Below are 26,269 nucleotides of genomic sequence, written 5' to 3' on the forward strand. Positions count from 1 at the left end.
AACTGGAGTTGAGTCTTTGAGAATACTAAACAAGTTTTGAGTGCATTGGAGGGTTAAAAAAAAAAGATCAAGGCATAAAGGACCTATTAAGGCATTTTTAATCCAGGGTTTCTTAATCCTGGCCCATGGACTCTTTGGTGGTTAGTGAATGGGCTTCAGGGACTCTGTGGGCCTCCTGTAATTGGAAACAACAAAATAAGTGTAAATGAGTGGAGAAAGCTTTCATTTATTTTCAAAGGATTTTGTGATCCCAAAGGATCCCCTAATTAGACCCACAACAACAACAACAAAAATCCGCCAAATAGAATGGCTGGAGGTTTGGGGTTTCAATGACTCTCTCCTCCTGTCTTCAGGCCCTAACCTACTGAGAATAGGTAAATGTAGCTAAGCTGGGCCCAAAGAATTCATGGTAAAGAATGGTGGAGAATGGACTGAACAATGGTGGTTTAGCTTGTTTGCTCACAGTTATCCAAGAAGAAGGAAGAGAGTAGGGGTAGGGCAGGTCCTGGCACCTTGTCTCTGCAAGGCAGTGACCCCACTTTCTGCTGGCCATGGCCCACTGGATTGTTACCGATTACTAATTCACCAAGTAAAGTCATCCATCTTATTTTAGGGAGAATCAAGTAAAAGGGGGGGAAGAAAAAGCAGAAATAATCCAATACTAAGTGGGGGGGGTCTGTTCACCTCTGTGCAAATGTGGTATGGGAATATGAGTTCCTGGAATGTGATGGGATATACATCATTCCCAATCCACTCTCCACTGAGCCCTACAGAAGTAAAATCAGTAAGTTCAGTCAGTGTAACCTTTGGTCTAACCGCAGGTGAGGCTGCTAACGTCTGGCCTTTACCCCTTCCGATACCATGCCTAAGCACAGTAGCTAAGAGGGCAGGCCTGGAGCCTGACCCCTGCATTCCATTCCTAGATCCGTCACTTGTGTGGCCTTGAGCAAGTGACTAAAACTTCGTGCCTTTATGTATGACATGAGCAGTTAATACTTAAGAGGGTTGCTATAAGGAATAAGTGAATTTGTACCTGTAAAGTGCTTAAACCTTCTTTGGTACAAGGCAACAATTAAAGTTACTTGGTACTTGCTAAGGCTTTGGATTTTGCCCAGTAAAAAATATCCTTTGAAACTTTTCCTCCTATCCGTACAATTTTACAGCATATGCCATAAAGATTTTTATATAAAGCCTTACCCATACTGTGTCCTCCTCATCCCACTTTCAAAATTATCTACAAAGTGTTTAGGGATTGGCTAAAGGATGAGATACTCTCCAGCATTAAGAGTTACATTATTGAACACTATTTAATGATATAGGAGAGATAATTTATAATACATTGTTCAATGAAATAGAATTTTCAAAACAGTATGAAAAGTATGATAAAAATTTTTCTTAGATAGCAGATACATGTTGATAAAATGTTTGGAAGAGTTTACACCAGAGTATTAGAAGTGTTATTTCCAATTGGTGGAATTTGGGGTGATATTTATTTTTTCCTCCTTTAATTTCACAATGATTACACACTTCTCTGAAGTTATTTTTAAGAAAATAGTTCAAGTTCAGTGCCTTCAAGAAAGTATTTGAGACCCTATTCTCATTCCGACTCTATTAATGGTAATATTAATGTTTTCACTGTGCTAAGCCTTAGCAATATTTCCTCACATTTTAATTGGTTAAATAGATTTCTGCTTTTCTCATAGAATGAATGCCACTTAACATTGGAAGAGACACGAATGGTTACAGTCCAACCTCTGCACACGTCGCAGATTTCACTACTGCTACCTCTTTACCCTACCGCCATGGATTCAGATAGAGTTTCAGCTTAAAAGATTTCATAGACTGAGATCCAGAAATTCAGGGGCAGCAATGTGGACTGTTAGTTTTCAGGTATTTCTTACTGGTATTAAATCAAGTCAACCCTTAGGAGACTGGAACAATAGAAATATTGCATTTTCTCTAGAGTAACCGAGTGTGGGTATTCCCTGTTTTTCCAAAGTTTGAGTTATACCACTTTGCTATTTAGAAAGAACTACTTTAGTACCAGTTTGCATTAACTAAGAGAAAGAGGAAAGGGATTTTCCCCATTAAGGAAAAAGGCAAAAAGGGAAAGGAGCATTCAGCATTTATTTTGTACTGAGCCATTATAGAGGCAGCGCGACCCTGAGCAGCCCCACCAAGCTCCTTCCCCTCATTGATACTCAGCATCTCAGCATCCAGCCGCCATAGCTTTGAACTGTGTCTGTGAGCATCTGGGCTTATTTGGATTTATTTTGTGTACCCGTTAGTAAAATGTGTCTTAAGGTATCAGAGAAGCTTAAGATAGGTTATTTTGGGGGTCTGGGAAAAACACAAACATATAGGTGCATCATTTCCTGGTGGCGGGGACCGGAGTGGCCAACGGCCTGCAGAGCAACGTGTCTGAGCTTTATTGTGACTGCTGTGACCCGTGCCTCACCCATGACTCCGCATCTGTGAGAAAGGCACACGGCAGTCGTAAGAAACACAAAGAAGGTGAAAGACTACTATCAGAAATGGATGCAAGAGCAGGCTCAGAGGCTGATGGACAAAACAGTGGCTGCATTTCAACGAGAAAAGATACCTCTTACTCCATTGTCTGCTCCTCCTCCTGCGGGGCAATGATCCCACCACCTCCCAGTTGCCCTGGTATGATCCCAGCACCCAATATGGGGGGCCCTCCTATGATGCCAGTGATGGGCCCTCCTATTCCCGGGATGATGCCAATGGGACCTGCTCCTGGAAAGAAGCCACCTATGGGAGGCCACATGCCAATGATGCCTGCACCCCCCCGTGATGAGACCACCTACCTGTCCCATGAGGGTGCCCAGTCGTCCAGGACTCGACCAGACATGTAAGAAGGGACAGGAACCTCTTTATACCCATTTTATATTACTTGTTCTTCACCAGGAGATCATGGTGCCGTGACTCTGGGTGTTTTCTCACAGCAAGACAGGGAAGACTTGCTCCCCCTTCCTATCAAAGAAAGAATAGTTTTGGCAGGGGAAGAGTGGGACCAAAAAAAAAAAAAAAGCAATTTTCGTTCGCATTGTGAAATATGAAAACAAAATTGTCAACTGTTTTAGTTAAAAAAATTTTTTTCCATATAAATTAATGGTACTTGCTTCTTTGGTGTACGCCACTTGGGGTTATGAAAGTTTTCATCTCTATTTTTGGAGAGCAGGAGAAACTTGTAATTCCTTTTTTTTTTTTTGTGGATAAGGTTTAGACACGTAACTAGAGTGACTACTTTCCCCCAGTTCTCCGTCCTGCAGGCCATCTTTCACGATGTCCCAGCAGTGTCTTATTTCTTTCCACTGTCACTGCCACTACCCTTGTTCAAGCTCCCTTTATCTCCTGCCCCATCCCCCTGAAAGTGGCATCTTCCCCACGGATCTCTTTATTTCTTACTTGCTTTAGCACCACTTTTTAAAATTTTAACCTTTAAAAAAAATCTATTCATATTGCTATGAGTACACCTCCTCTGTTTCTAATGGCTGAATACTGTTTTCCAGTTTGTACTCAGCACGTTTGACTTTTGTGGTATCAGTGATAGACACCTAGACTGCTTCTAATTCTCCACTATTGTAAGTAACACCACAATGAACATCCTCATGCAAGTCCCTTTGTGGGCCTACCTGTCCCAGGGATATGTTCGCCCTGGATAATGGGGTATATTTACCTTTAATTTGATTAAGTACCACCATCATGACAGTTCCAGGCCAACCTCCAGTCAGTAATGTTTAAGGGTCTCTACATCTGCAAGCTTCTGCCAACATGATCTTTCTCTTTTTGCAAATCTGATAGGTACCAAGTGATACCACATTGTTTTGATTTGTTTTTCTGCCGTTTCCAGTAAGTTCGAGCATCTCTTTCTAGTCAGCACCACGATGTTTGAATGTGCACTTATAGTTACAGAAGTATACCCAGCCAAGAATGTGAGTGGGACCTAAGATCCAAGCCATGCTCTGCATGCCCTGGCATGACTATGACCTATCTGCAGAAAGGGCTGACTTTTGCTGATTTGCACCAAGGCAACATATGGGCTAGCCCTAGTCCAGATCACATACTTATTAGTCACTTAGGTTTCAAATTCTGGGAATATCTTGCTCATATCCTTCCCCCCCCCCCATTCAGTTGAAGGTCTTGTAATTTCTTGTTAATTTTTAGTCATTTCTTGCATATTATAATCTCTTTTTGGTTTCAGACATTGCCCATTTCTTCTACAATTCTGTCAAATTTGTCCACGGTATTCTTCTTTTAACAGAACTTCCTAATTTTGACATACTCAAAAAAACAGTTTTCCTCTTCATGTCTTTTAATTCTGGGATTTTTGCTTAAATCCTTCCAAACATTAATTCACAAGTATATTTTCCTGCATTATTTTTTATTCACTTGGTGGGGTTGCATTTCACATTTAGGTATTTCATCTTTGTGGGATCCACCTTTGGCTATGATATAAGGTAATCATCTGATTTTATTTTTCTCCACACTTGAAGACCCTTTTTTCCCTACAACATTTGCTAAGTAGTCAGTATTTTCCTTATTAATTTATAGTGCTATTTTTATAACAAAATTAGTTGTCTCTGAGCTCTCTGTGTTGTTTAGCTCATCTATTTGTTCATACTCATGTCCATACTCAGTCAGGAAACACACTGTCTTACTACTTTACATTGTATATATGTCTTTACATACAAGGCTTCTTTTTTGTTTTATTTGCTCAAAATGGCAGATTTTCATGAACTATTATTTTCCCATGCAAATTTTAGAATATGATGTATGAAGTTCCTCAAAATACCCAGCTGGAATTTTGATTAGCATTTTGTTGAATTTAAAGATATTTGGGAAGAAAATTAACCTCTCTACATTCTAAAGTCTAAGAGACTCTCTCCATGACATATTTTTTTGTTTTCTTTTAACAGATACCTAATTTTAAAATCCCATGTGCTTATTAATACACACACAAATGTATATATACACATATAGTTTGCTAGCAATTGTGAGTGCTATTTTATGTTTTATTTTAAGATTGAGCTAATTTGTCATTGACGAAAAATACTATTAATTTTGGAAATTTATATTATACCTGGCAATCTCATGAAATTATCTTATAAATTCTAATAATTGGCATATTAACTCTTGTGGTTATTCTAGGCAGACTATCATATTATTTGTGAACAAGAAAAGATTTATTTCTCTTTTACAAATTCTTATACTTCTTCTGTTCCTTTTCTTACAACTTTAGTCAGAATTTTTATACTATGTTAAACAGTGGTTAGTGGTAGTGATGAAGGGCATCCTTGTCTTGTTCCTAATCTTAAAAGGAAAGAATCTATAGATCTGTTACTAAGTATAAATTCTGTTATTGTTTCTAGTATATAGCTTTTATCAAGCTCAGGAAGAATCCTATTCCTAGTTCTAAAGTTATTTTAAAATATAAATCAATTTTTTTTTTTTAAAGATTTTATTTATTTATTTATTTGAGAGAGAGAGAGAGAGAGAGAAACAGCATGAGAGGGGATAGGGTCAGAGGGAGAAGCAGGCTCCCCGCTGAGCCGGGAGCCAGATGTGGGACTCGATCCCAGGACTCCGGGATCATGACCTGAGCCGAAGGCAGTCGCTTAACCAACTGAGCCACCCAGGCGCCCAAAATATAAATCAATTTTGCATTTAAAAGCTTTCTCTGCCTTTAATTAAAAAAAAATGTTTTAACCATACTGGAATTAAAATAAAATAAAAATTTTTTAAATGCTTTTTAACTGTACTTTGTGTAACAGAAAATTTCTATTTTTTTTTTTACTCTTTTTTTTAATATGACAAAGATAGACTTTCTGGTGTTGGACCAACCTTGCATTCCTGACAAAAACTCTATGTTCATGATGTAACTTTTTTTTTTTTTTTTTTTTTAAATTTATTTGCGAGAGAGACAATGAGAGACAGAGAGCATGAGAGGGAGGAGGGTCAGAGGGAGAAGCAGACTCCCTGCTGAGCAGGGAGCCTGATATGGGACTCGATCCCGGGACTCCAGGATCATGACCTGAGCCAAAGGCAGTCGCTCACCCAACTGAGCCACCCAGGCGCCCCAATGATGTAACTTTTTATGGGTATTTATATTTATTTATTTATTTGTTTGTTTGTTTTTAGAGAGCACACATGAGTGGGGGGGAGGGGTATAGGGAGAGGGAGAGAGAGAATCTTAAAGCAGGTTCCACACTGGGCTCTATCTCACAACCCTGAGATCATGACCTGAGCCAAAGCCAAGAGTCAGATGCTTAACTGACTGAGCCACACAGGTGCCCCTATGATGTAATTTTTTAAATATGCTTTTGAATTTTTATATCTATGCTTATTTTTATATGTTACATATACATATATATTTATATATATAAATATGTTTTTTTATGTATCTTTTTATTTTGATCAATGTTAACAGAGGCCTATCTTTTTTTTTTTTTAAGATTTTTTTATTTATTCATTTGAGACACAGATACAGAGAGAGAGAGAGAGCATGAGCAGTGGGAGAGGCAGAGGGAGAGGGAGAAGCAGACTCCCTGCTGAGCCAGGAGCCTGATGTGGGGCTCGATCCCAGGACCCTGGGATCATGACCTGAGCTGAAGGCAGACGCTCAACCATCTGAGCCACCCAGGCACCCCAACAGAGGCCTATCTTACTAGTATTTCCAAAGAATAACATTTTGGCTTTGTTTTCCAATTATCTTTGTCATTTATCCCTGCCCTTATTTTATATATTTCCTTCTTATCTCCCTTGGCCTTTTTCTAAATTTTGAGTTAAATGTTTAGCTTAAGTTTTCCTTTTAAGTTCTTCTTGCTTTCTGACAAGTATCTTTAAATCTACAAATTGTGTAAGTACTATTTTAGCTGTGCCACACAAATTTTGACAAAACATTTTTATTCAGTTCTGAGTATTTTGTAACTTTTCTTAAGATGATTTTTAACTCAAGAGATTTTATATTATGTTAGAGTCTAGACATAGAGTAGTTTTTTGCTGTCCTTTTCAAGTTTTATAATTGCATTGCATTATGACTTTATGACCCATGCGGCCAGTGACCTCATCATCAGCATGCACACACATACAGACCCAGAGAAGTTGATGACATAATCGGTGTACCCAGAGAGATCTGAAAGAAGTTTGGGTTGCATTGTCTAAAGCATCTTCATGCTTACAGTAGATGTTCAATAAATACTTATTAATGATTAAACAAACATAGTATATATGTGTGATTTGAAGGATTGGAAATTAATGTGAGTATATTTGCATGAGGTATTACTGAGTAATATGGATTTCGAAGCCATGGAAGAAAACCAGTATCATTACTTTACTCATACCTCATAAAGGTCAGCTCTGTCTAACAAGTGAATTATTAATTATTGATAGGATTATTATATAGCTTGGCACTATCTAAATCTTTTACTTTGCCATTTCCCTTCTATTGTTAACTTTGCAAATACTTTTCTTAGGACTTATGAGAGGTTGCTTTTTAGTAATCTATGCTTGCCTGGCACATAGCTGAGTTTAATAATTATTTACAATTGTTTATTGAATGAACGACAACATAGCCAAGAAATAATAGTTAAATTGTTCATCAATAAACCAGGCACTTTAACAGATGCTCATTGTGCCCCACCTAAAACCCCAAGTCATTTCTGTTTCTAAGCATATCATCCCCAACTACCGCCCACCTGTATCTCATTGCCTGAGGACTTCCTCCGACCACTGGAGTTCATTTTGCCTACACATGAAGCTGGCCTGAAGTTCCGGGGAATTAACCTTCCTTACCCCAGAAGCAGCTCTGAACCAATTTTTAAATTTATGGATAAAATTGGGCGCCTGGGTGGCTCAGTTGGTTGAGCGACTGCCTTCGGCTCAGGTCATGATCCTGGAGTCCCGGGATCGAGTCCCGCATCGGGCTCCCTGCTCGGCAGGGAGTCTGCTTCTCCCTCTGACCCTCCTCCCTCTCATGCTCTCTGTCTCTCATGCTCTCTCTCTCAAATAAATAAATAAAAAATAAATAAATAAATAAATTTATGGATAAAATTTATGAATAAATAGCCCAGCTTTCTTATCCCTCTGTTGGGCTAATTCTAAGGTGTGTATTCTATGTACTGTATAGGGTAGAGAGGTAGGGTATAGACTGGGAAGTTTTGTGAAGGCAGCAGAGGTAGATAAAAGTGTCATCTGAGTCTTGAAGAAATATACCAGATTTTTTATGAGTGGGAGTTTTAAACCATGCTAAATTGGTATGCAGATAGCATTCTTTAACTCTAAAATAAACACCTGACTATAGGAGTAGTAGAGAAAGTAGTTTAAATGGGCTGGCTTTTGAGCCAGCTATCATTTACTAGCTGTTTTGCCATAGACAAGTTACTTAATCTCCCTGAGCCTTTATTATTTATTTAGTTATTTATTTTTCAAAGATTTTAAGTAATGTCTACACCCAATGTGGGGCTCAAACTCACAACCCCAAGATCAAGAGTTGCATGCTCCATCAATGGAGCCAGCCAGGTGCCCTGAGCCTTACTTTACTTATCTATAAAATGTATTTACTTTTTAAGGAGATTATGAGGACTAGATGAGTGACGAAGTATAAAGCACTTAGAATAATCCGCGGGGTATCTGTGATCTCAATAAATTTAAGATTATTTTTATATGAAAGAGTAAGGTGTTTTTTTTTTTCTTTTTTTCTACTCCACTGTAATGGTTTAATAATTTTTTTTTTTTTTTTTTTGGACAGAGAGAGAGAACACAAACAGGGGGAGCAACAGAGGGAGAAGCAGGCTCCCTGCTGAGCAGGGAGCCTGATGTGGGGCTCGATCCCAGGGCCCTGGGATCATGACCTGAGCCGAAAGCAGATGCTTAATGACTGAGCCACACAGGTGCCCAATAAACTTTTTGTTTTAAGAGCTAGAAAAGTACAGGGGATGGCAAGCAAGTGCCTAGAAACTTCATGGTGTCTATAGTTGTCTGGCTTTTCTATATACTTGTGTAGTGACAACTGGGGAGATTTGTCAATACAAATATATTCTCTTTGGACTCATTATCACCTCCTTTGGTAATCTTGGCCACTTCTGTGGCTTCAGTTACCATATATATTTTGACTACTCCCAATATATAATTCTTTCACTCACTGAACTTCAGATTTGTGTTTCTACCTGCTTAGTAGTTATCTCCTGGCATCTCCAACTCAACAGATCCAACGCTGAACTCATTATCATACAGGGAGACTTTTTCCACTCATAAACTCAATCTCAGATATGAAGTGAGGCCTAGGTTTGATTCAGTTGACTCATTGGCTGGGCTGGTCCTTATTTTCCCAAAAATCCATTATAAATTAGAAAGGAGGTCTTTACAAAATAGAGAAGAGCCATTTTTCAGTCAAGGATAAACAAAAAGCCTTGCTTCCTATCTGGAATATTCAATAAATTTCAAGAGATTACCTACTTAAAATTGCATTAAATTAAAATTGCATTGAATTACTCATTGTCTCTCAAATGAATAAATAAAATCTTTAAAAAAAAAAAATTGCATTGAATTAAAATTAGTCCACCTAGCCTCCAAAGCCAGGAACTTGAGGGTCATCTTAGATTTCTCCAGTTCCCTTGCTATCTCATTACCCACAGTCTTGTTTAATAATAATTCACTTTGCTTTCATATTTTTAATCTATTACAAACCTTCAAATACATGTTGAGTTTCTCTTTCCCTCCTTTACCTTCTCAGCTTCAGGTGTTCATTTAAATGCTTCCAAGCCAATCTTTTGACCTTTGGCTTTGGCTCAAGTCCCTCCCCCACATGGTTGGCTTATAACTTAATTGGAATGCAAATCTGATCAAGTTTCTACCCTTGACCAACGGGCTTGAATGATTCCTCATGGCCTGCAGTATACGTTAAAGGCCCTATGTGACCTTGTCCTCATCATTCCAGCTGCCTTTACAGCCTCTGTTGACTTCACACTTTGTTTCAGTAATACTGAACTATTTTATGTATTTTCCCTTTCAGGTCATACTGTTTGGTGACTTGGTAATTTTGCTTGTGCCTGTAGTGATCTCCACATAATTCCCACTCATCCTTCAAGGATAATCTCAGCTAGCATCTCCCTAGAAAGCCCTCCCTGACTCATTGAGTCCAGGCTAGGTGACAGCTCCCTGGGCTCCCATGGGTCCCTGGTACACACCTCACCCGGTTATTTCTTGCACTGCACTGACAAGACATACTCCCTCCCACCAACTGGGTGGCAAATGTCTCAAAGTTAGGGCTTTTCTGTCTTGTATGCCTAGCACTAGATTCAAATCATCCACAATAACTATTTAGTGAATGAGGTTGTGGAAAATGTGTGCTGAAGATGTTCAAACAGAGATGGAGCAGAGGTTCTCAACACTGGCTGCATGTAGGAAACATCTAGAGACCTTTTAAAAATCTGCATACCAATGACCCACACCAGTTTATTTAAATTGGAAGCTCTGGGAGGGAGGCCCCGGCATTTAGACATCAAAACTCGTATGATAACGTGCAGGTGAGGCTGGCAACCAGTTGGTTAGATGATCACTGGACAAGGATTTGGAGAATGGAACTCTTGATGCTTAAGGCACTTTTCATTTATGAAATTCTGTGAGATGATTGCTGGAATTATGCTTAATATTGGCTAATTTCCTCAAAAATATCCCCCATACATTATACAGGTTGGCTTGTTTCACTTTGTACGCAGGTAACTTAGTTGGCCAGTTAGGCACCAAACGGTGAGTCATTCCAGGGAATTAATGTTCTTGAAAGAGCACTCACCACAAATGCCCATGTATTTGTTTAAAATAATGTAAAAAAAAAAAAAAAGCAAAGGGAGGAAGAGGAGGAGTGAGTTTTAGATGCTTTGTGCATTCACGTAATGATATTAGAGAAAGAAGTTTCTAAACACTTCCTGGTTCTTTTGAAATGCCAGATCTATAATCTTCCAACTTGTTCTTGTCTTTTTCTTGTTTGTGGTGATGTTGATGCTTGGCAGTGGATTTTCTTTCTTTTATAATATCTGTGTCTACTGTGAAAGAGAGGCTGTGCCACATGTTGATTTTAGAAGTTTTCAAATTATCAGGACTTGGAATAAGTTCTACATGGAATAAGAAAGGCCGGTTTAGGACATTAGTATCTGTGGGAGCACTAAACTACTCTAGTTTGTACTTTTCCATTAAGAGTGCTTTCTAGGAAAAGAAATAAGTTTTGAAGATCAACACAAAAACAGGAAAAAAGGGGAAGGAACTTCTTTCAAAATGATCATCTAAGCTTTAGGAGAAAAATACCCTAGAGTCTTGCAATCTCAAAACTAATATTCAAACTCTCAATCTCTTTGCTTAAAAAAGTTTAATAAGCTGTAAAATAAATACACTTCCATTAAATATTAAATAAATTATTTACAACCTGAAAAAATACTTTTTATCTCCATGCATCTTTATGTACAGAAATAAGACTTAGCATAAAAAGCAACAATTGAACTTTTAAAGCCATCAGAACAAAAAGGTTCTGTTTTCTTATGATCCACCGAAAAGAGGAACCAACTCATCACTCATGGTTCTGACCTGGCAGTGACTCCAATCCGATACCCTGGTCAAAAGGAAAATAAAAATATTAGAGATGAAGCTCAGTTTCAATATAGCTTTAAGAAAACATTAAAAAAAAAATCAGGAATCAGAATTTCTGTCAATTTAGAATGTCTTCTGAAAAATGCTAAAAGCTTTTCAGAGACAAACTACCACTTCGACCTGAGTCTCTCTTTCACACCTTCTTTGGTTTTACTTAGGTGGAGGACTGCCTATGCTGAAATCTGTTTGGTCCAATTCCACTTAATAAGAAACAACAACACTCATGGGAGGTAGTTTTCCTAACCAAATCTAGGCAGTGGACATAATTAAAAAGAAAGATTAAATGGCTCAGTGTATTCGTGATATACAGTTAATTTAGGATAATTAGTACCAAGGGCATAATAATAGTAGCTATCAGCTAATGGCAGCCACGGTGTGCCAACGCAGCATATTCTTTTTCCAAAAATCATCTCAGATCTACTTTGAGAAATCTCAGTTGCACTAAATAACCAAAAATCTATCTTTCTTCATGTTGGTGGTCTTAGCTTCAGCACATTAAGCCAATACTATAATAAATGTTGATGCAATAAGTACTGAGCACAGCATTGCATGAATAATTATCCATTTCAGGAGTTATTGAGCTAATTCTGTAATAGGCTCAGAATGTAATACTTGGACTTAACCAATGCTAAATGGAGTGTTTCTCCAAGCATCTGTGGTGTCCTATAAAAAGGAAAATACTGGATTTAGTAGATTTAGGGTTTGGCCTAGGAATGTGCATATTTAACCAGCATCTCAAGTAATTCTTAAACCCAGTGAAGGTAGAGAACCAATGACTTAAGGATGGGACATCTTCTCTGAATGTCTAAGGAAATGGAGTTCCTTCTTCTGACCAACTTTAAATGTGTCCTTGATCTCCTTGTCTACTTTTCCTCTGGAAGTTTGCTTCATTAGTTGTCCACTTTAGTTATTAATAAAATATTCCTCTCCATAGCTCCTTACCTTTCCCTACAATATGCTCAGCTCTGCTTCTTTACAAAAAAAATTAAAAATAAGAACTACAATATATCCCTTAGCCAAACTATCTCTTAAATTTGTACCCCCTTCTCCCTTCCTACTTCCTTTTTTTTTTTAAGAGGTGGGGGAGGGGCAGAGAGAGAATTTTAGGCAGGATCCACACCCAGTGTGGAGCCCAAAGCAGGGCCCGATCTCACAACCCTGAGATCATGACCTGAGTGGAAATCAACAGTCAGACGCTTAACTGACTGAGTCATCCAGGTACCCCACTACTTCCTTTCTTTAAAAGAGTGTTCGACCTGCTATCTCCACTTCCTCACATTTATAGTCACGCACCCTAACCTGGCTCTCCACCACATGAGCTCAACCTTCATTCCAACCTTCTCTCCTCAACGCCCACTTGAACTAGGCCATTTGTCACAAGTTTCTAAAGTGACCCAGTCCATCTTACAGTATGAAAAGGAAGATTAATACTTGTCCCAAGATTAATTGCTTGTCCCAATCTCATCAGTCCTTGGAGGCTCACTTCCAGTGCCACCCTATATACGACATCCTTTCCTGCTCCCTACACATGATCCACAGGACTTCCTCTCCTTCACTGGAAATGCCTCATATTCCTTTCATATGACACACATTTTACTTGCCCTAGCATTCTGGTTCCTTATACTATTTTCTATCTACTAAATGCTAACTTATTTGAGAAGAGGAGCTGTGTCCGTCTCATCTTTACATCCCTTATAATAGTCCTTTCTCACTATTGAACTCCATCTCATGCTCAAAGAATAAGACTTCAGCGTAGCCAATGTTCATAGTGTATCCATAATTGAGAACACTTACTTTCTTCACTTGAGATAACAGATGCTATATTTTTCAAAATTATAAGATATCATCTACAGTTATCTTTTAAAACTCAAACCTGTATGGGACGCCTGGGTGGCTTAATCTGTTAAGCATCTGCCTTCGGCTCCGGTCATGGTCCCAGGGTCCTGGGATGGAGCACCACATCAGGCTCCCTGCTCAGCTGGGAGTCTGCTTCTCCCTCTCCCTCTGCCCCTCCCCCTGCTTGTGCTCTCTCTCTCTCTGAAATAAACAAATAAAATCCTTAAAAAAAAAACCTCAAACCTGTAATATTATCTTCAGTTACGCTATGGCATGTGCATTTCCATTTTCTTGTCGAAGTTTCTTTCGTTCTTCAGCTTCTCCTTCATATTCCCTGAAGTATCGTTTTCGAAGCCTTCAGACAACAAGATATTCTATGGTCATCAAAGTTCTATTCATCTCTATATTGATTGGGGTTTTCATGAGTACGGGGAATTCCTTTTTGTGAGACCTTATAGGCCATTACACTGTACTCTATTCCAAGCCAAAACTTAAACCCAGCTATAAAATATTACCACCATTCTTTTTAAGGGGATGTTCATGGTGACTTTGTATAAACATATTCCCAGAGTACTGAGATTTAAATAGACACCCCTTGAGACACAAACTTTCAGAGGCATGGAACACATTCATATGTGTGGGGTTTTTTTGTTTTTGTTTTTTTAGTTGACACATAATGTTACATTAGTTTCAGGTGTATAATATAGTGATTCCGTAAGTCTATACATTATGCTCTGCTCACCACAAGTGTAGCTACCATCTGTCACCATACAACATTATTACAATACCATTACTACAGTCCCTACGCTGTGCTTTTTAATCCCATGATTTATTCATTCCATAACTGGAAGCCTGTATCTCCCACTCCCCTTCCCCCATTTTGCCCATCCTCCTACCCCCTCCCCTCTGACAACCATCATTTTGTTCTGTGTATTTATGGGTCTTTTTCTGCTTTTTGTTTGTTTGTTTATTCATTTGTTTTGTTTTTCAGATTCCACATGTAAGTGAAACCATACGGTATATGTCCTTCTTTGACTAATTTCCCTTAGCATGATACCCTCTAGGTCCATTCATGCTGTTGCAAATGGCAAGACCTCATTCTTTCTTTTTTTCCTCAACACTTAGCACAGGCGCCACGTACAGTTGGAGGAAGAAGATGGTATAGTTTTACCACAGAAGGACTTTACACTTGTACCAACTGATTTAAGTGATCAGAATTTTTTCACACAAGCTTACAAAACAAGTTGGGTTTTCTTTATTTCTATATATAATAATACTTTCTTTTAGTTTTATCCATTGTTACTTTCTAGTAAAACTCCGTCATTTAAAGATGTCTTCGTGTTATACAAGAAATTCTATTTTTAACAGGTCTTTAATCCATCTACCAAACATTACTCCTAAAATCATAAGAACTTTGTCATGATGTTTGGGGAAAAAAATTCAGTTATGAAAAAACAGCAAAATGTGGCTTAGGCTACTGTTTGCTCTGTGTCAAACACAGGAATATGGTAGAAAAGGAGAAAAGTCACTGCTTAGTTTTAAGAGTGCCAACATGACAAAAAGTTTTTCCACGCTTTTCTGAAGGATTATTAAATATTTCACCCTGAATGATCCCAAGTTTGAATAATTATTTCAAAACATCTTCCTTAACTGGCTATTTTTTTCCTTCTATCCTTCTATGTCGAGCAATCATGATTTGTCTGAGGGTATTTTTCCTAAATATATTTGCATATCTGGCTTGAGGTATTAACAGATCAACATAATTTCCAGGGTGTGCAAAACAAATTTAAACCACGCATCAAACTCTATGTGCATCATAAAACAGTTTTTTTTTTAATGTCTTTTTATCATTATCTGATCTGCATTTAAAATAATAGTAAACAATGGCAGAAGATAACCCCTTGTTTCCTGAATGGCAGGAGTGGTAGATCATGCACACAATCCAGTTGTTAAAGTAATTTACCAAGACCTAAAATTAGAATAATGAGTCTATTGCTTTTCCCAAGCTCTAGTAGCACATGAGTCATTACAGAGCCATTCACACCCTCCCCCAACTTCCTTAATTCACTGACTTCTATTTGACAGACAATGCCATTTTGACATACTCACCAGTGCCTACTACCAGGAACAATCTACTTCTAACATTCATTGGTCATGAAGTGAAGTGTGGTGATCTGTTATTGTGAACACAGGGCAGATATTGCAGGAGCAGAACAGTAATAGAATTGTCCCTGCTTCCTACGCCATGCCATATGGAGGAAAATTTTTTTTTTTAAGTAACTGAGTTCCCATATTACCTTTGACAATTACAAAATAGGCATAAGCTCTATGTAAATCAGTACCATGCTATGACATCTAACTTAGAATTTTGCATTTTACTAGAAGCAGAGGATAGATCTTTTCTTGGCTCCTGGTTTGAAGCTCTTTGTGATGTTTTTTAGTGCCAAAGCAGAGTCTCTGACAACCTACTATGAACCAGGCCTTAATTAGCTTCTGGGAGGCCTCCTCACGCTTAAAGATATTCAGAGTCTATACCAACACTCTGGGATTTGCGGATAGCCGTGAGTGGAAATATGACATGAAACAAAACCATCGATTTTTAAGTTCAAAAAATGTCTAGGGTGTTTGAAAAACAGCCTTACATATTAAATTTCGATGGTGGCCAAAGTAATATAAGTTTTGACCAAATTCTGTGATCTTTGTCAATGAAGTGTAAAGATATAACCAAAGGTCACGTGCCACTGACAGAATAATTTATCTAAAAGATGATACAGGACATTGGGATGGAAATACTGAAAAAACAAATCAACCTGGCATTAGTGTAGTCGGAAAGTGGAAGTTACGCCATACTCACTGGATCGTAATAACAACAGCAATCGCCGTGAAGCTCACTGCAGACACGAAGGCAGCGATTGCGGCTAAAGCGATTTTCGATAAATCACTGTCAACCACACTGTGAGTCTTCATGGACTTTTCCCCACACCGTTCACCAAAGTAATCCTGATGACACCTGTAAACAACCCACATTCAAAAATTATAATAATAACTGAAAACATTCCATATATTTTAGGTTTACTTTCCAGGTCATCAATAGGCATTTCATTGTAACACTCAAAAAAAGAAAAGAAAAATCATGCCATCTATTTATATTTCAAAATCATGAGACAGGATGCATTCAAGCCAAAGATCTATTAGTATAAGAACAAGTTGAGATAAGTTTGGGTGTGATATTCTAAGAAGACACACCTTTTCATTCTTTGTGCTCCTTTTCATGACCAACTGATGAGTTCAGTGACTTGTTATGCAGCTAATACATTCCACTATCATTTAATGTGCTAGTGGCTTGTGGAGGGATGGAGGATTATGTGTAGAGTACCTTTAGGTCCTTTTTATTTATACCAAGGGTCAGCAAACTATAGACCCTGGGTCAATTCTAGGCATTTGCTAGGTTTTTTGCAGTGTGCAAGCCAAGGATGGTTTTTACATTTTTAAATGGTTACATTTTAATTGGTTCTGTAAGTACATACATAATCTTGACCAGAGAAGCCTAAATTATTTTCCAGCTGGTCCTTTAAGAAAAAGGTTATAAACCCTTGGTTTATACATGGGAAGAATAAATGGCTTTCTGCATCTAGGAGTTTCAGACATGGTGTTTTAAATACAGATTTCTATATAATTTAGGAAAACTTACTTGCATGTTACGGCTTTCAGGTGCTCTATATATTTGCATTCTCCATGAATACAGAAATTTTGGAATTCTGCATCACATGGATTTTTCTTCTTTCTGTTTCTTCTATTTTTTCCACTTTTGCCTCCTTTTTTCTTTCTTTTGGGCTTATCTGAAGTCTTTTCACTTTCTGTTCTGTTTTTCATGGGTTTAACTACCTGTTCAACTAAAAAAAAAATAATAAGATTTATTGACAATAGTCTCTCTTCATCTTGAATATCATTTTGGAGACATGAGAGAAAGAAGTCCTAGCAGTGAGAGCTCATGGGGACAATGACCATATTTTTCTCATTATTTAACACAATTCACATGTAATAATTGGTTAAAGAGAATATCTGCATGGTGTGGCACTTAACCATCCGAGCCTCCTTGTTATTTTATTAGCTTAGAAACCTATTTTGAATTTAATTATACCAGTATTATTATTATTGATAATAGTATTTACTTGTCTAAAAAAATCCATGAAATATCTTACATATTTCTTGAATTTCTTATTCATGCCAAATTCTTGGTAATGAGCATTAATTTGATTAAACCCAGGTCACAGTTGAATGTTTTGCGATCCAGCTGATATGGAGGATGACACCGGAGTTGAATGAAGACAAGTAACATGTCCAAGGACACGCGGCTAGAAAATGACAGTGCTGGGGTGCCAAAGCCTGTCATTCCTCCGCTATCCTATGTTTTCTCTTGGATAAATCAATGCTACTGATTAAACTGGGACTTTAGTATATTTGTTGATTTTATTTACTCATCTCGGTCTTGTGCTCAGTACCATAATTGGGCATTACTGTGTATTACCTGAGAGTGGGAAAAAACTGAGAATTACACATTAGAGTTAATCAATTTTCTCCAACTCCCAGATGACAATGGGTTATAATTAATTCCATGGGGCTCATTTCTGTGGTCAATCTGTTTGAAAAATAGGAATCCAGAAATATTTGTACTTGATGCTTCAGAGACTCACTCATCTTAACTCTAGAGCTACAGAAACGTTGGTTCAGTGTTATAGCTATGCAGGGTATAGTATGCCCACATGCTAAATAAAGGAAGGAGTTTTCATGTTGGAGCTGTGCACTTTGTTATACTAATACCTGAGCAGGCTTCTCTAAGCAAGTATTTAGCAAACAGAGCCCAGTGCAAAGAGGAAAATACCATAATGTCATAATACCATTAGTCATAATGGTCCCCCATAATGGTCCATTAAATAGAAAACATTAGAAACACAGGGAAGGGTATCAAAGATAGAACCCTGTGATTAAGGAAGCAACAAATAAATATTATGAGTATTTTAGCAGGCTATTATAACATTAATAATAGTCAAAGTAGGAGCAATGTTTAACCAGTTATACAATTTTTATATTGGAACTTTGATGATAAATAAGTACCACAAGTTAGAATGAGTCCTCTAATAGAAATATTTTAAATGAATATTACTGCACATTATCAGATATATTACAAACTGTAGACAGAGACAAATCGTCACTATGCTGAAGCGCTGCAACACACAGACCCTGTGGGCGCCACAGCCTTTCCAAGGAGTTCAACTTTCACTATTTCACAATGCACTAGTCAGTTTCACTGCTAACAACTTATTTGGCCTTTTGAAATGGTAACAACTTGAAACCTTTTTGAAAGAGCAGTTTCTAATCTCCTCTCCAAAAATAAGAAGTATAAATGGACCTCTTCCCCACCTTACATAAAAGCACAAGTTACTAAGCAAGGAGTAAAGCGGAGGGCTCCCTGAAGCTTTTCCCACCTGCCGCTTCACCCAGTCACTGTCCCTGTGGTATCATCTGCTGTCCCTTCACCAGGTCTGCGAGCCAGACAGAGGGAGAGGAGTCAGGAAAACTAAGGTCAGGAGAGAAGGGGCATTAAGTCCTGCCTCCACAGTGAATGTTCCTAGGATATTTAGAGCAGATTTACTGATGACCTCATCTGCCCTGAAACGCCAAAGTAATATGAGGGTAATGAACAATACTTACCTCTTACTTTGGTACTCCTCATTTTAAACAAATTTAAGCTTTTTTTTTTTTTAAGGATCAGATAACAGCAAGAGAGAACAAAACTATGGGTCACTATTATTTAACTAACACATGGGATTGGGGGTTAAATCATGGGATTTTAGCTATTTGAAATCCATGCATATTTGTCCTTTTTTAATATTTCCAGAAGGCTGTATTATTATTGTTGCTGCTGCTGCTGTCGTTGTTGTTGTTTTAGAATCACCAGTTTCTCAACACCTGGTACTTAAAGGCTAAAGTCCAACTGCTCCCTTCGCATTACTTTCTGTTCCCTTATTTGTATTAAAATGCAGGTATTTGGGGAAGAATGGTGGTGGGGAATGGATACAAGAGCTGAGGACTGGCTGATGTCTACGCCTGTCTCTCAGCAAGGCGGTCATGTGGTCCCGTGGGAAAGAGCATAGGATGTGGAATCAAACACTGGAGTTCTCATGCTGGCTCAACTGCTTGCTGGCTGTGGAACCTGGGGCAAAACGACCTTGCGCTTCAGTTATCACATCCGTAAAATACCCACGGGGTATGCAACAGACAGACACACAAGAAAACCACTCCAAGATCCAGGGAATGGCTTTGCTCATGCAAACACACATCTTACAGGCTATGTTTTTGCCTTCTCCACTCACCTCGGACTGAATCATCTACGATATAGCCAGATATTTGTGGTTCGTTATCATACTCTTCTGCATAGTCAGAGTCGATCCCCGAGGACAGTTCCCTACTAGAAGGCATTTCACTCACGGGGGAAATCTCACTTCCTGAGGACATCTCACTTTTTGGGGTAACCTCCAATCCATCAGCGCCATGGTCCCCAGAAAATGATTCCCCTTTCCCAGAGTAGGTGTCGTTGACATCCAATCCAGCAGCATAATGGGCTATGGGAGAAAGAACACCGGAAGAAAAGAAAAGGTAAAGCAGAGTGCCTTTCTCACCAGTCAGCTGTGTTCAGGAGAAATGTTTATCTTCTGATATCAAAGCAGTTATTGCACATGTGCTATTGTTTGGGATTGAGTCACTTATGAAAGCATCTTCACATTTTGCCAACAAGCAAACTCAGCAGTTCCAATTTACAGAGCTTCTTTCATCCAGGTTTTCTTTTCCACAGATGGTCTACACTCTTTTTCACATCAAATAACACTGCCAGATCGGCACGTTAATCTAATTACTTAACAGGTAACTTATATTGCCTGTATATTCCCATCACTTCACATACCAGAGGCATTTGTGTTTGCTAGAATGTCCCATTTGGAGGGACAGGCCCTGGATATAAATACCAGACTTTCTTAACACGTGTTCACATTTTGAAAAAGATTACATGTATGAATGTAAAACAATATAAATGATATTCAATAATAATGACTCTATGGTCACTATTTCATTATCCTTGTTCCTACATAGGGACAAAACCGGGGACCGGGTGAGATTTGGGGCCTAAAGTTTCACGCCCCTGTTTTATCTTGTAGGTCTCGCTAAAACAGCATCAGGGTGGTGCCTTCGCTTCTCCCTGGAACGCTGTGAGGCCCTCTAGGAAGGTCAAGATAAAATCACTAGACAGAGGAGACGGAGAATTTAGGCAAGAGGCAGCGCTCTGGGTCCAGGACTTAACTGCCCCAAGATCTGCGGAAGTCCCTTCACCTCCCTGGACTCGGTTTCTTTATCTGTAAAAGGAAGGATTTGGATCCCAGGATCTCTGAGGTCTCCTGCAGCTGGACTAGAGTAAAAGTTCGGAGATCTCCGGCACCCTCCTCCTGGCCTGGAACGTCAGAGACACCTGCCCGCTTTTCTCCTCCTCCCCGGTAGTAAGCTTAGGGAGGGAACTACGTGGACGCCTCCCTCGGGAAGGCCTCTGCCCCGCGCGGGAGAAGCGCCGGCAGGCGGCTCAGGTCCGGGATGTCCTCACCTGAGCCGAGGAGCAGGAGCGACAGCACCACGGGCGCCGGCGGCAGCAGCGGGGCTCTCATTGGTCCCTCGGCGCGGCGGCGTCGCGGTCTCTGCGGCAACTCGACAGGGAGTTGCAGCTGGAAAAGGAGGTGATGGAGGAGAGAGGGGACAAGGGGCAGTGCGCGGCAGTGCTCGCTGCCCGGCCGGGCTCGGGCGCTGGAGGAGCGCCTAGAGCTCGCCTCGGGATCTCTCCGCTCCGACTCGCGCGCAGGCCCAAGGTGTGCGAACATTCCGGAGGCGCGGCGCACACCTGCCGCTTTATAGGCCGGGCGGGGACCCAGGCAATGCCCGTGACGTCACGGTCGCCGCTGTGGGTGGAGGCGGGCGGCCGCCCGGGGAGAGGTTACTACCCCAAAACCACACGCGGATGGCAGGCGCCCCACCTCCCCGGAGCGTGGAGAGCCACTGGGAGCGAATGGGAATTAAACCCTAGCTGCAAGCTGAAAACACACCCGCTCCGTATTCGAAAGTGGGAGTACAGTTCGAGAGCTAGTACCTGACAGTCAAAAGTCCCACTTTTTCGAACCATCTGAAAAACCTCCGTATATACTCTGGTTGATCCGAATACTACCAGTTACAGGGGTTAATTAGAAAACTTCCATATTAAGATGTAAAAAGTACTTTAAGACCAAGAGTGACTTAACATTGAATGAGAGCCCGACGTCTTTAACAAGGATAATGAAGTTCGTTAAATGACAAGAGAGAGCGCCTCCTAATGAGGAGCTGCTCTATTTATGATGGGGCCTTATCTCAACCAAGAGGGCTTTTCTACCCACTCCTGGAAAGTGGCCAGAATTTCAAAGCACCTCCCCTCCCATTTATTTGTGTTCCAGCGTCCTCATCAAAATTCGGATTCACTGACCATGTATTGTTGCTAAACTATACACAAAAATAATACCTGCACCATCTCACTCAGTAACCTTGCTGGTTAAGTATCATTTCCCCTATATTACAAGGAGGACTTGACACAGCTGGTCATGGCAGAAGCCAGATGGATTTAAATTCAAGTTCATCTGACTCTAAAACCTCTCTCCATTCTGATAAAGGAATTTAGCCTAACCTGATCTCTGAAAAGAGAGCTTCTGGGTAGAACAATACTTGATCCTAAGGAATAACCTCTACTGGGCAGTTTTGACATTTAAATGAAGGTGATGCCCAACCCTGTGCAACTCAAATCCTAAGATAAAATGGCTAGCTTTGAGGGCCCAGTTAGAATCTGGTAGAGCAATTCATCCAGACAAAGAAGATAAAATGAAGAGGGAGGGAGCTGCTCAATTCGACTCACTTTGATGTAGACACAACTCCAGAATTGGATTTTTCTTGACTTGAAGAGAAAAAAAGCATTGTTCTCTTTCTGTAACTGGTTCCTTGTCCTGAAGATACATCTCTCTTCCTGGATTCTTCCAGTAAAACAGCCTTTTTAGGAATGTGGATCACAGTGCATCTATCCTAATTCTGCGCAACTTTTTAAAAACTACTTACTTTTTAATGAGTTGAAAAGTATGGAGGTGAGTAGGCTAAATAATACCATACATTTAGTAGGATGAAATAAACAGTCACTCCTCATGCCTTCTCTCCTATTCAACATTTGTCGAGAGTATATTTGTGTGATCCACTTGTTTTATTTTTTATGCAGGGGTGGGGGCAGTAAAGAGAGAAAATAAATGATGACTGATCCTTCCCTTTCCCTTATTCTTTCCTCTTCACTGAGATGAAGGTAAGTCATGCACATCTGTCATCAGAAATGGGTCACTTTGTGTGAAGTGAAAGTGAGCTCTTGACACCGGAAATGGCTTAGTCTTTTTCCAATTGGAAATGGAGAGGGTGACGATTTATGTTGGTGTGGGATGTAACATAGCATTATAGTATGAGCTTTCAATTCAAACCAGTTGGGTTTTCATATACAAATTCCACCACACAATCACTTAATATTTGAAAGACTCAGGTTCCTCATCTGAAAATAGAATTAGATACCTACCTGCTGTTAAGCAGATCAAATGAAATAAGATACATGAACAAGTAACACAAAACCTAGTGTACATGAAGTGCTCAATAAATGGTAACTTGTATTATTAACTTTGGCATTATGATAGTTACATTGCATTAATCACATCGAAGAACCAAGTGACTCTTATAAACGGAGCTACTCACAGAGCAAGTGAAATAATCTCCTTCAATATTTTCAAGCCCATGAACTTTATACCTCCTTCACATTAACACTGACCATTTTGAACATTTTATGGTTCATCATAGGGTACCATGGGGCGTCATCATAATTACATCACAATGCAGCACCCCTTGATGACTCACAGCATTCTGGAATATATGCACGAGAAGGACACCAATTCCATGTCATGTAGGATACTTTTACATTCTGTATGCTAAGCTGAGACAAGGAAGAACAGTTTCAAGAAATTCAAGTAGAAAAGCTATTCTCTATCTTGAAAAATTGGTGGTTCCCACACCTACTAATAGGTTAAGGGCAGCCCTGTGGGCAAATGCTCCTAGCTAGGCACTCACTTTGAAGCCTCGTATCTGGATCCTGATAATATTTTATATGTATAGTGGAAACAAACTCACTTTGACTCTGCTAAAAGGTGTGCTATAGAACCAAAGAATAATTATGTTTTTGTTTGTATAATTGATTTTGAGTTTTTACAGAGAGGGCCAGGTCTCAGTAAGTATTACATCATGGTCATTTTAATGCTCAGTCAGTTAAGCATCTGCCTTTCGCTCAGGTCTTGATCTCAGAGTCCTGGGATGGAGCCCCTCAGGGGGAAGCCCGCTTCTCCCTCTCCCTCTGCCCCTCCCCCGCCATGCCCTCTCTCATTCCCTCCTTCTGTCAAATAAATAAATAAAATCTTAAAAAAAAAAAAGAACTACTCCACTAGGGGATACATAAGTGAAAAAAGCCAAGGTACATTTAGAAAGGTTGTAAACTGGTGGGACTGCATGTTCATGTATATGGAAATTTTGCTGAAAATATGAAAGATGGAGAAATGAATTTCAACAGGAAGCATATGAGTAAGTGTAATGAAGACATTTATCTCTGAGGAACTCATGTTACAAACTGATTCAAATACAATTCCTTTAAATATGAAACTAGTGTAATAAAAACACATCTGAACATGTGAAAAAGAAAAAATCTACTTTGCATATCATTTTCAGAAACCAATTTGTCACATAAATGGCATCATATCTATACCAAATTATTTGTAGAATCTCACTACCTTCAGTCTGAATGTAGTAAGATCAGAAAACAGGATGTCTGCCACCATCAAACACTGAATTAAGAAGCATGTCAAATTTTAGTGTTCTATTAATTCTTTATGAATTTAGGATTTCAGATTAATATTTGGCACTTTATTATTTTAGAAATTAATAAATTGAAGTCAGATGGTTGAAGTAGTCAGAGTACTATGAAAGATTTTTACGGACTACCAGTTATAGTCATTAAATAATTATATCCTTGATCTTTTTAGTTATTTCCAAAAACATTTTGTATATGCTTAATCTTTAGTGCATTTCTTTTTTTTAATTTTCTTGTATTTTATTTTATAATTTATCACTCCAGTTATTGTACATTCAATATTGTATGAAGACCACTTTTTCGTAGCTGCTGAATGTTCCTAACTGCCCTATTGTTACTTAAAAATTGACAGCATATGCATACCTCTAAGAATTACATGATCCTATTATCAATGATCCATGGTTGATGTATTCTTGTTATGAATTTAAATAGTTTCTTTAAATGTTCCTATATTTTTAGCAAAGCTGGGCTATATATAGATTTTGCTCTATTTTCCCATGAACACAACAAGCTTTTGTTTCAAGTTCAATGAGAATAGCCATTTTAAAATTTCATAGGTGAAGAAATTACTAATTAGTTGAATAAACCACCCCTGTACAGCCTGTCCTAAGTAAGGATAGGTTAAGCCACAGAGAAACTGGCCTTTGGAAGCCATGCTTCCCAGAGCTCTTTGCATGTGTGTGCTGAAATTACGTGGCCAGAATTAAAAAACAAAAAATTGTAAGTTCATATGAAAAAGAACAGACACATGTAGAACTCATAGAAAAAGGTAAATTCAAAATACAGTTATAAATTTTATAAACATGAAGTGTGTCCCTCAGTATTCTTCCTGGAATCTCTCTCTCTATCTGTATCTATAGATATAGCTAGATAGATTTTAGTTTTATTTATTTACGTAATCTCTCTACCCCACGTGGGGCTCGAACTCACAACCTCGAGATCAAGACTGCCCTCTGACTGAGCCAGCCAGGACCCTGAAATCAGTATTTTTGTCTTAAACCTGTATTTATGTACCCCCAAATGATTTTGCCATATGCAGATGTAATTTCACTCCTAGCTTTGTTTCCTTCCATAGGAATTCCAAAAATCATTAATTTTGGTCACTTCTCAAGTTGTTATCTTGAGACATTGCAACAACATACTTTTAATATCAAATTGCTAGGTGATTTCGGGATTCCCAAGCATGACCTTGTGTGAGTCTACAGAAATACTTGGCTTTTCAACAGTATAACTGGCCTGAGCTAATCCTGACGTAATGGTGAGGGAGAGCTATCATAGAAAAAATTTTTAAAGAAATAGAAATTTGGTCAAATGTCCCTATCTCAAAAATGGTGTTTAGTAAGATTCTTACATGTACTGAAATAGAAAGAAATAAAAACTTTGAAGACATATTTTGCCTAAAATTATGTCTTTGGGAAAAGCCACGCAGCTTGTACTTTTAAAGTTATTTTAACCATCACAAAGTGAAGGATATAAGAATTTTTACAAATTCTTGTGTTTATACGTTTGCCCAATTTGGACATTTGAGGATATGCTTATCCTGATTTACGAAATATGCTTCATTTTTATTTTCCTTACAACAGTATTTCAATCTGCACAAAATGCTTACTTTCAATGGCATTTTCCTGGGAAAAACCTGAAAGTCTAACTTTATTTCCACATTCATAGATTTTTGAAGTGTAACACACACACAGAAGCACGCGTGCACAGGAGGAAAGAGAACCATATAAGAGCAAGTCTACATTTTTAAAGACTCCATTATTTTTAAGAGTA

The 26,269-nt window shown here is 38.8% G+C and overlaps 1 protein-coding gene and 1 pseudogene across 1 annotated transcript; one reads left to right on the plus strand and one right to left on the minus strand.

Annotated features, from left to right (window-relative positions):
- Nucleotides 1–1,869: 1,869 nt before the first annotated feature.
- On the plus strand, nucleotides 1,870–3,129 carry LOC102742751 (U1 small nuclear ribonucleoprotein C pseudogene; annotated as a pseudogene).
- An 8,320-nt stretch (nucleotides 3,130–11,449) lies between these two features.
- On the minus strand, nucleotides 11,450–21,614 carry AREG (amphiregulin). The gene is made up of 6 exons (XM_006729820.3): nucleotides 21,146–21,614; nucleotides 19,872–20,120; nucleotides 17,189–17,390; nucleotides 16,352–16,507; nucleotides 13,741–13,852; nucleotides 11,450–11,623 (listed from the first exon to the last, which is right to left on the minus strand). Exons 1-5 carry the CDS (start codon nucleotides 21,414–21,416, stop codon nucleotides 13,759–13,761), a joined length of 972 nt encoding a protein of 323 aa, XP_006729883.2. The 5' UTR covers nucleotides 21,417–21,614; the 3' UTR covers nucleotides 11,450–11,623; nucleotides 13,741–13,758.
- Between the last annotated feature and the right edge of the window lie 4,655 nt (nucleotides 21,615–26,269).

Source organism: Leptonychotes weddellii, chromosome 2 (genome assembly GCF_054177405.1).
Source record: "Leptonychotes weddellii isolate Sample4059 chromosome 2, ASM5417740v2, whole genome shotgun sequence".
NCBI classification, from domain to species: domain Eukaryota; kingdom Metazoa; phylum Chordata; class Mammalia; order Carnivora; family Phocidae; genus Leptonychotes; species Leptonychotes weddellii.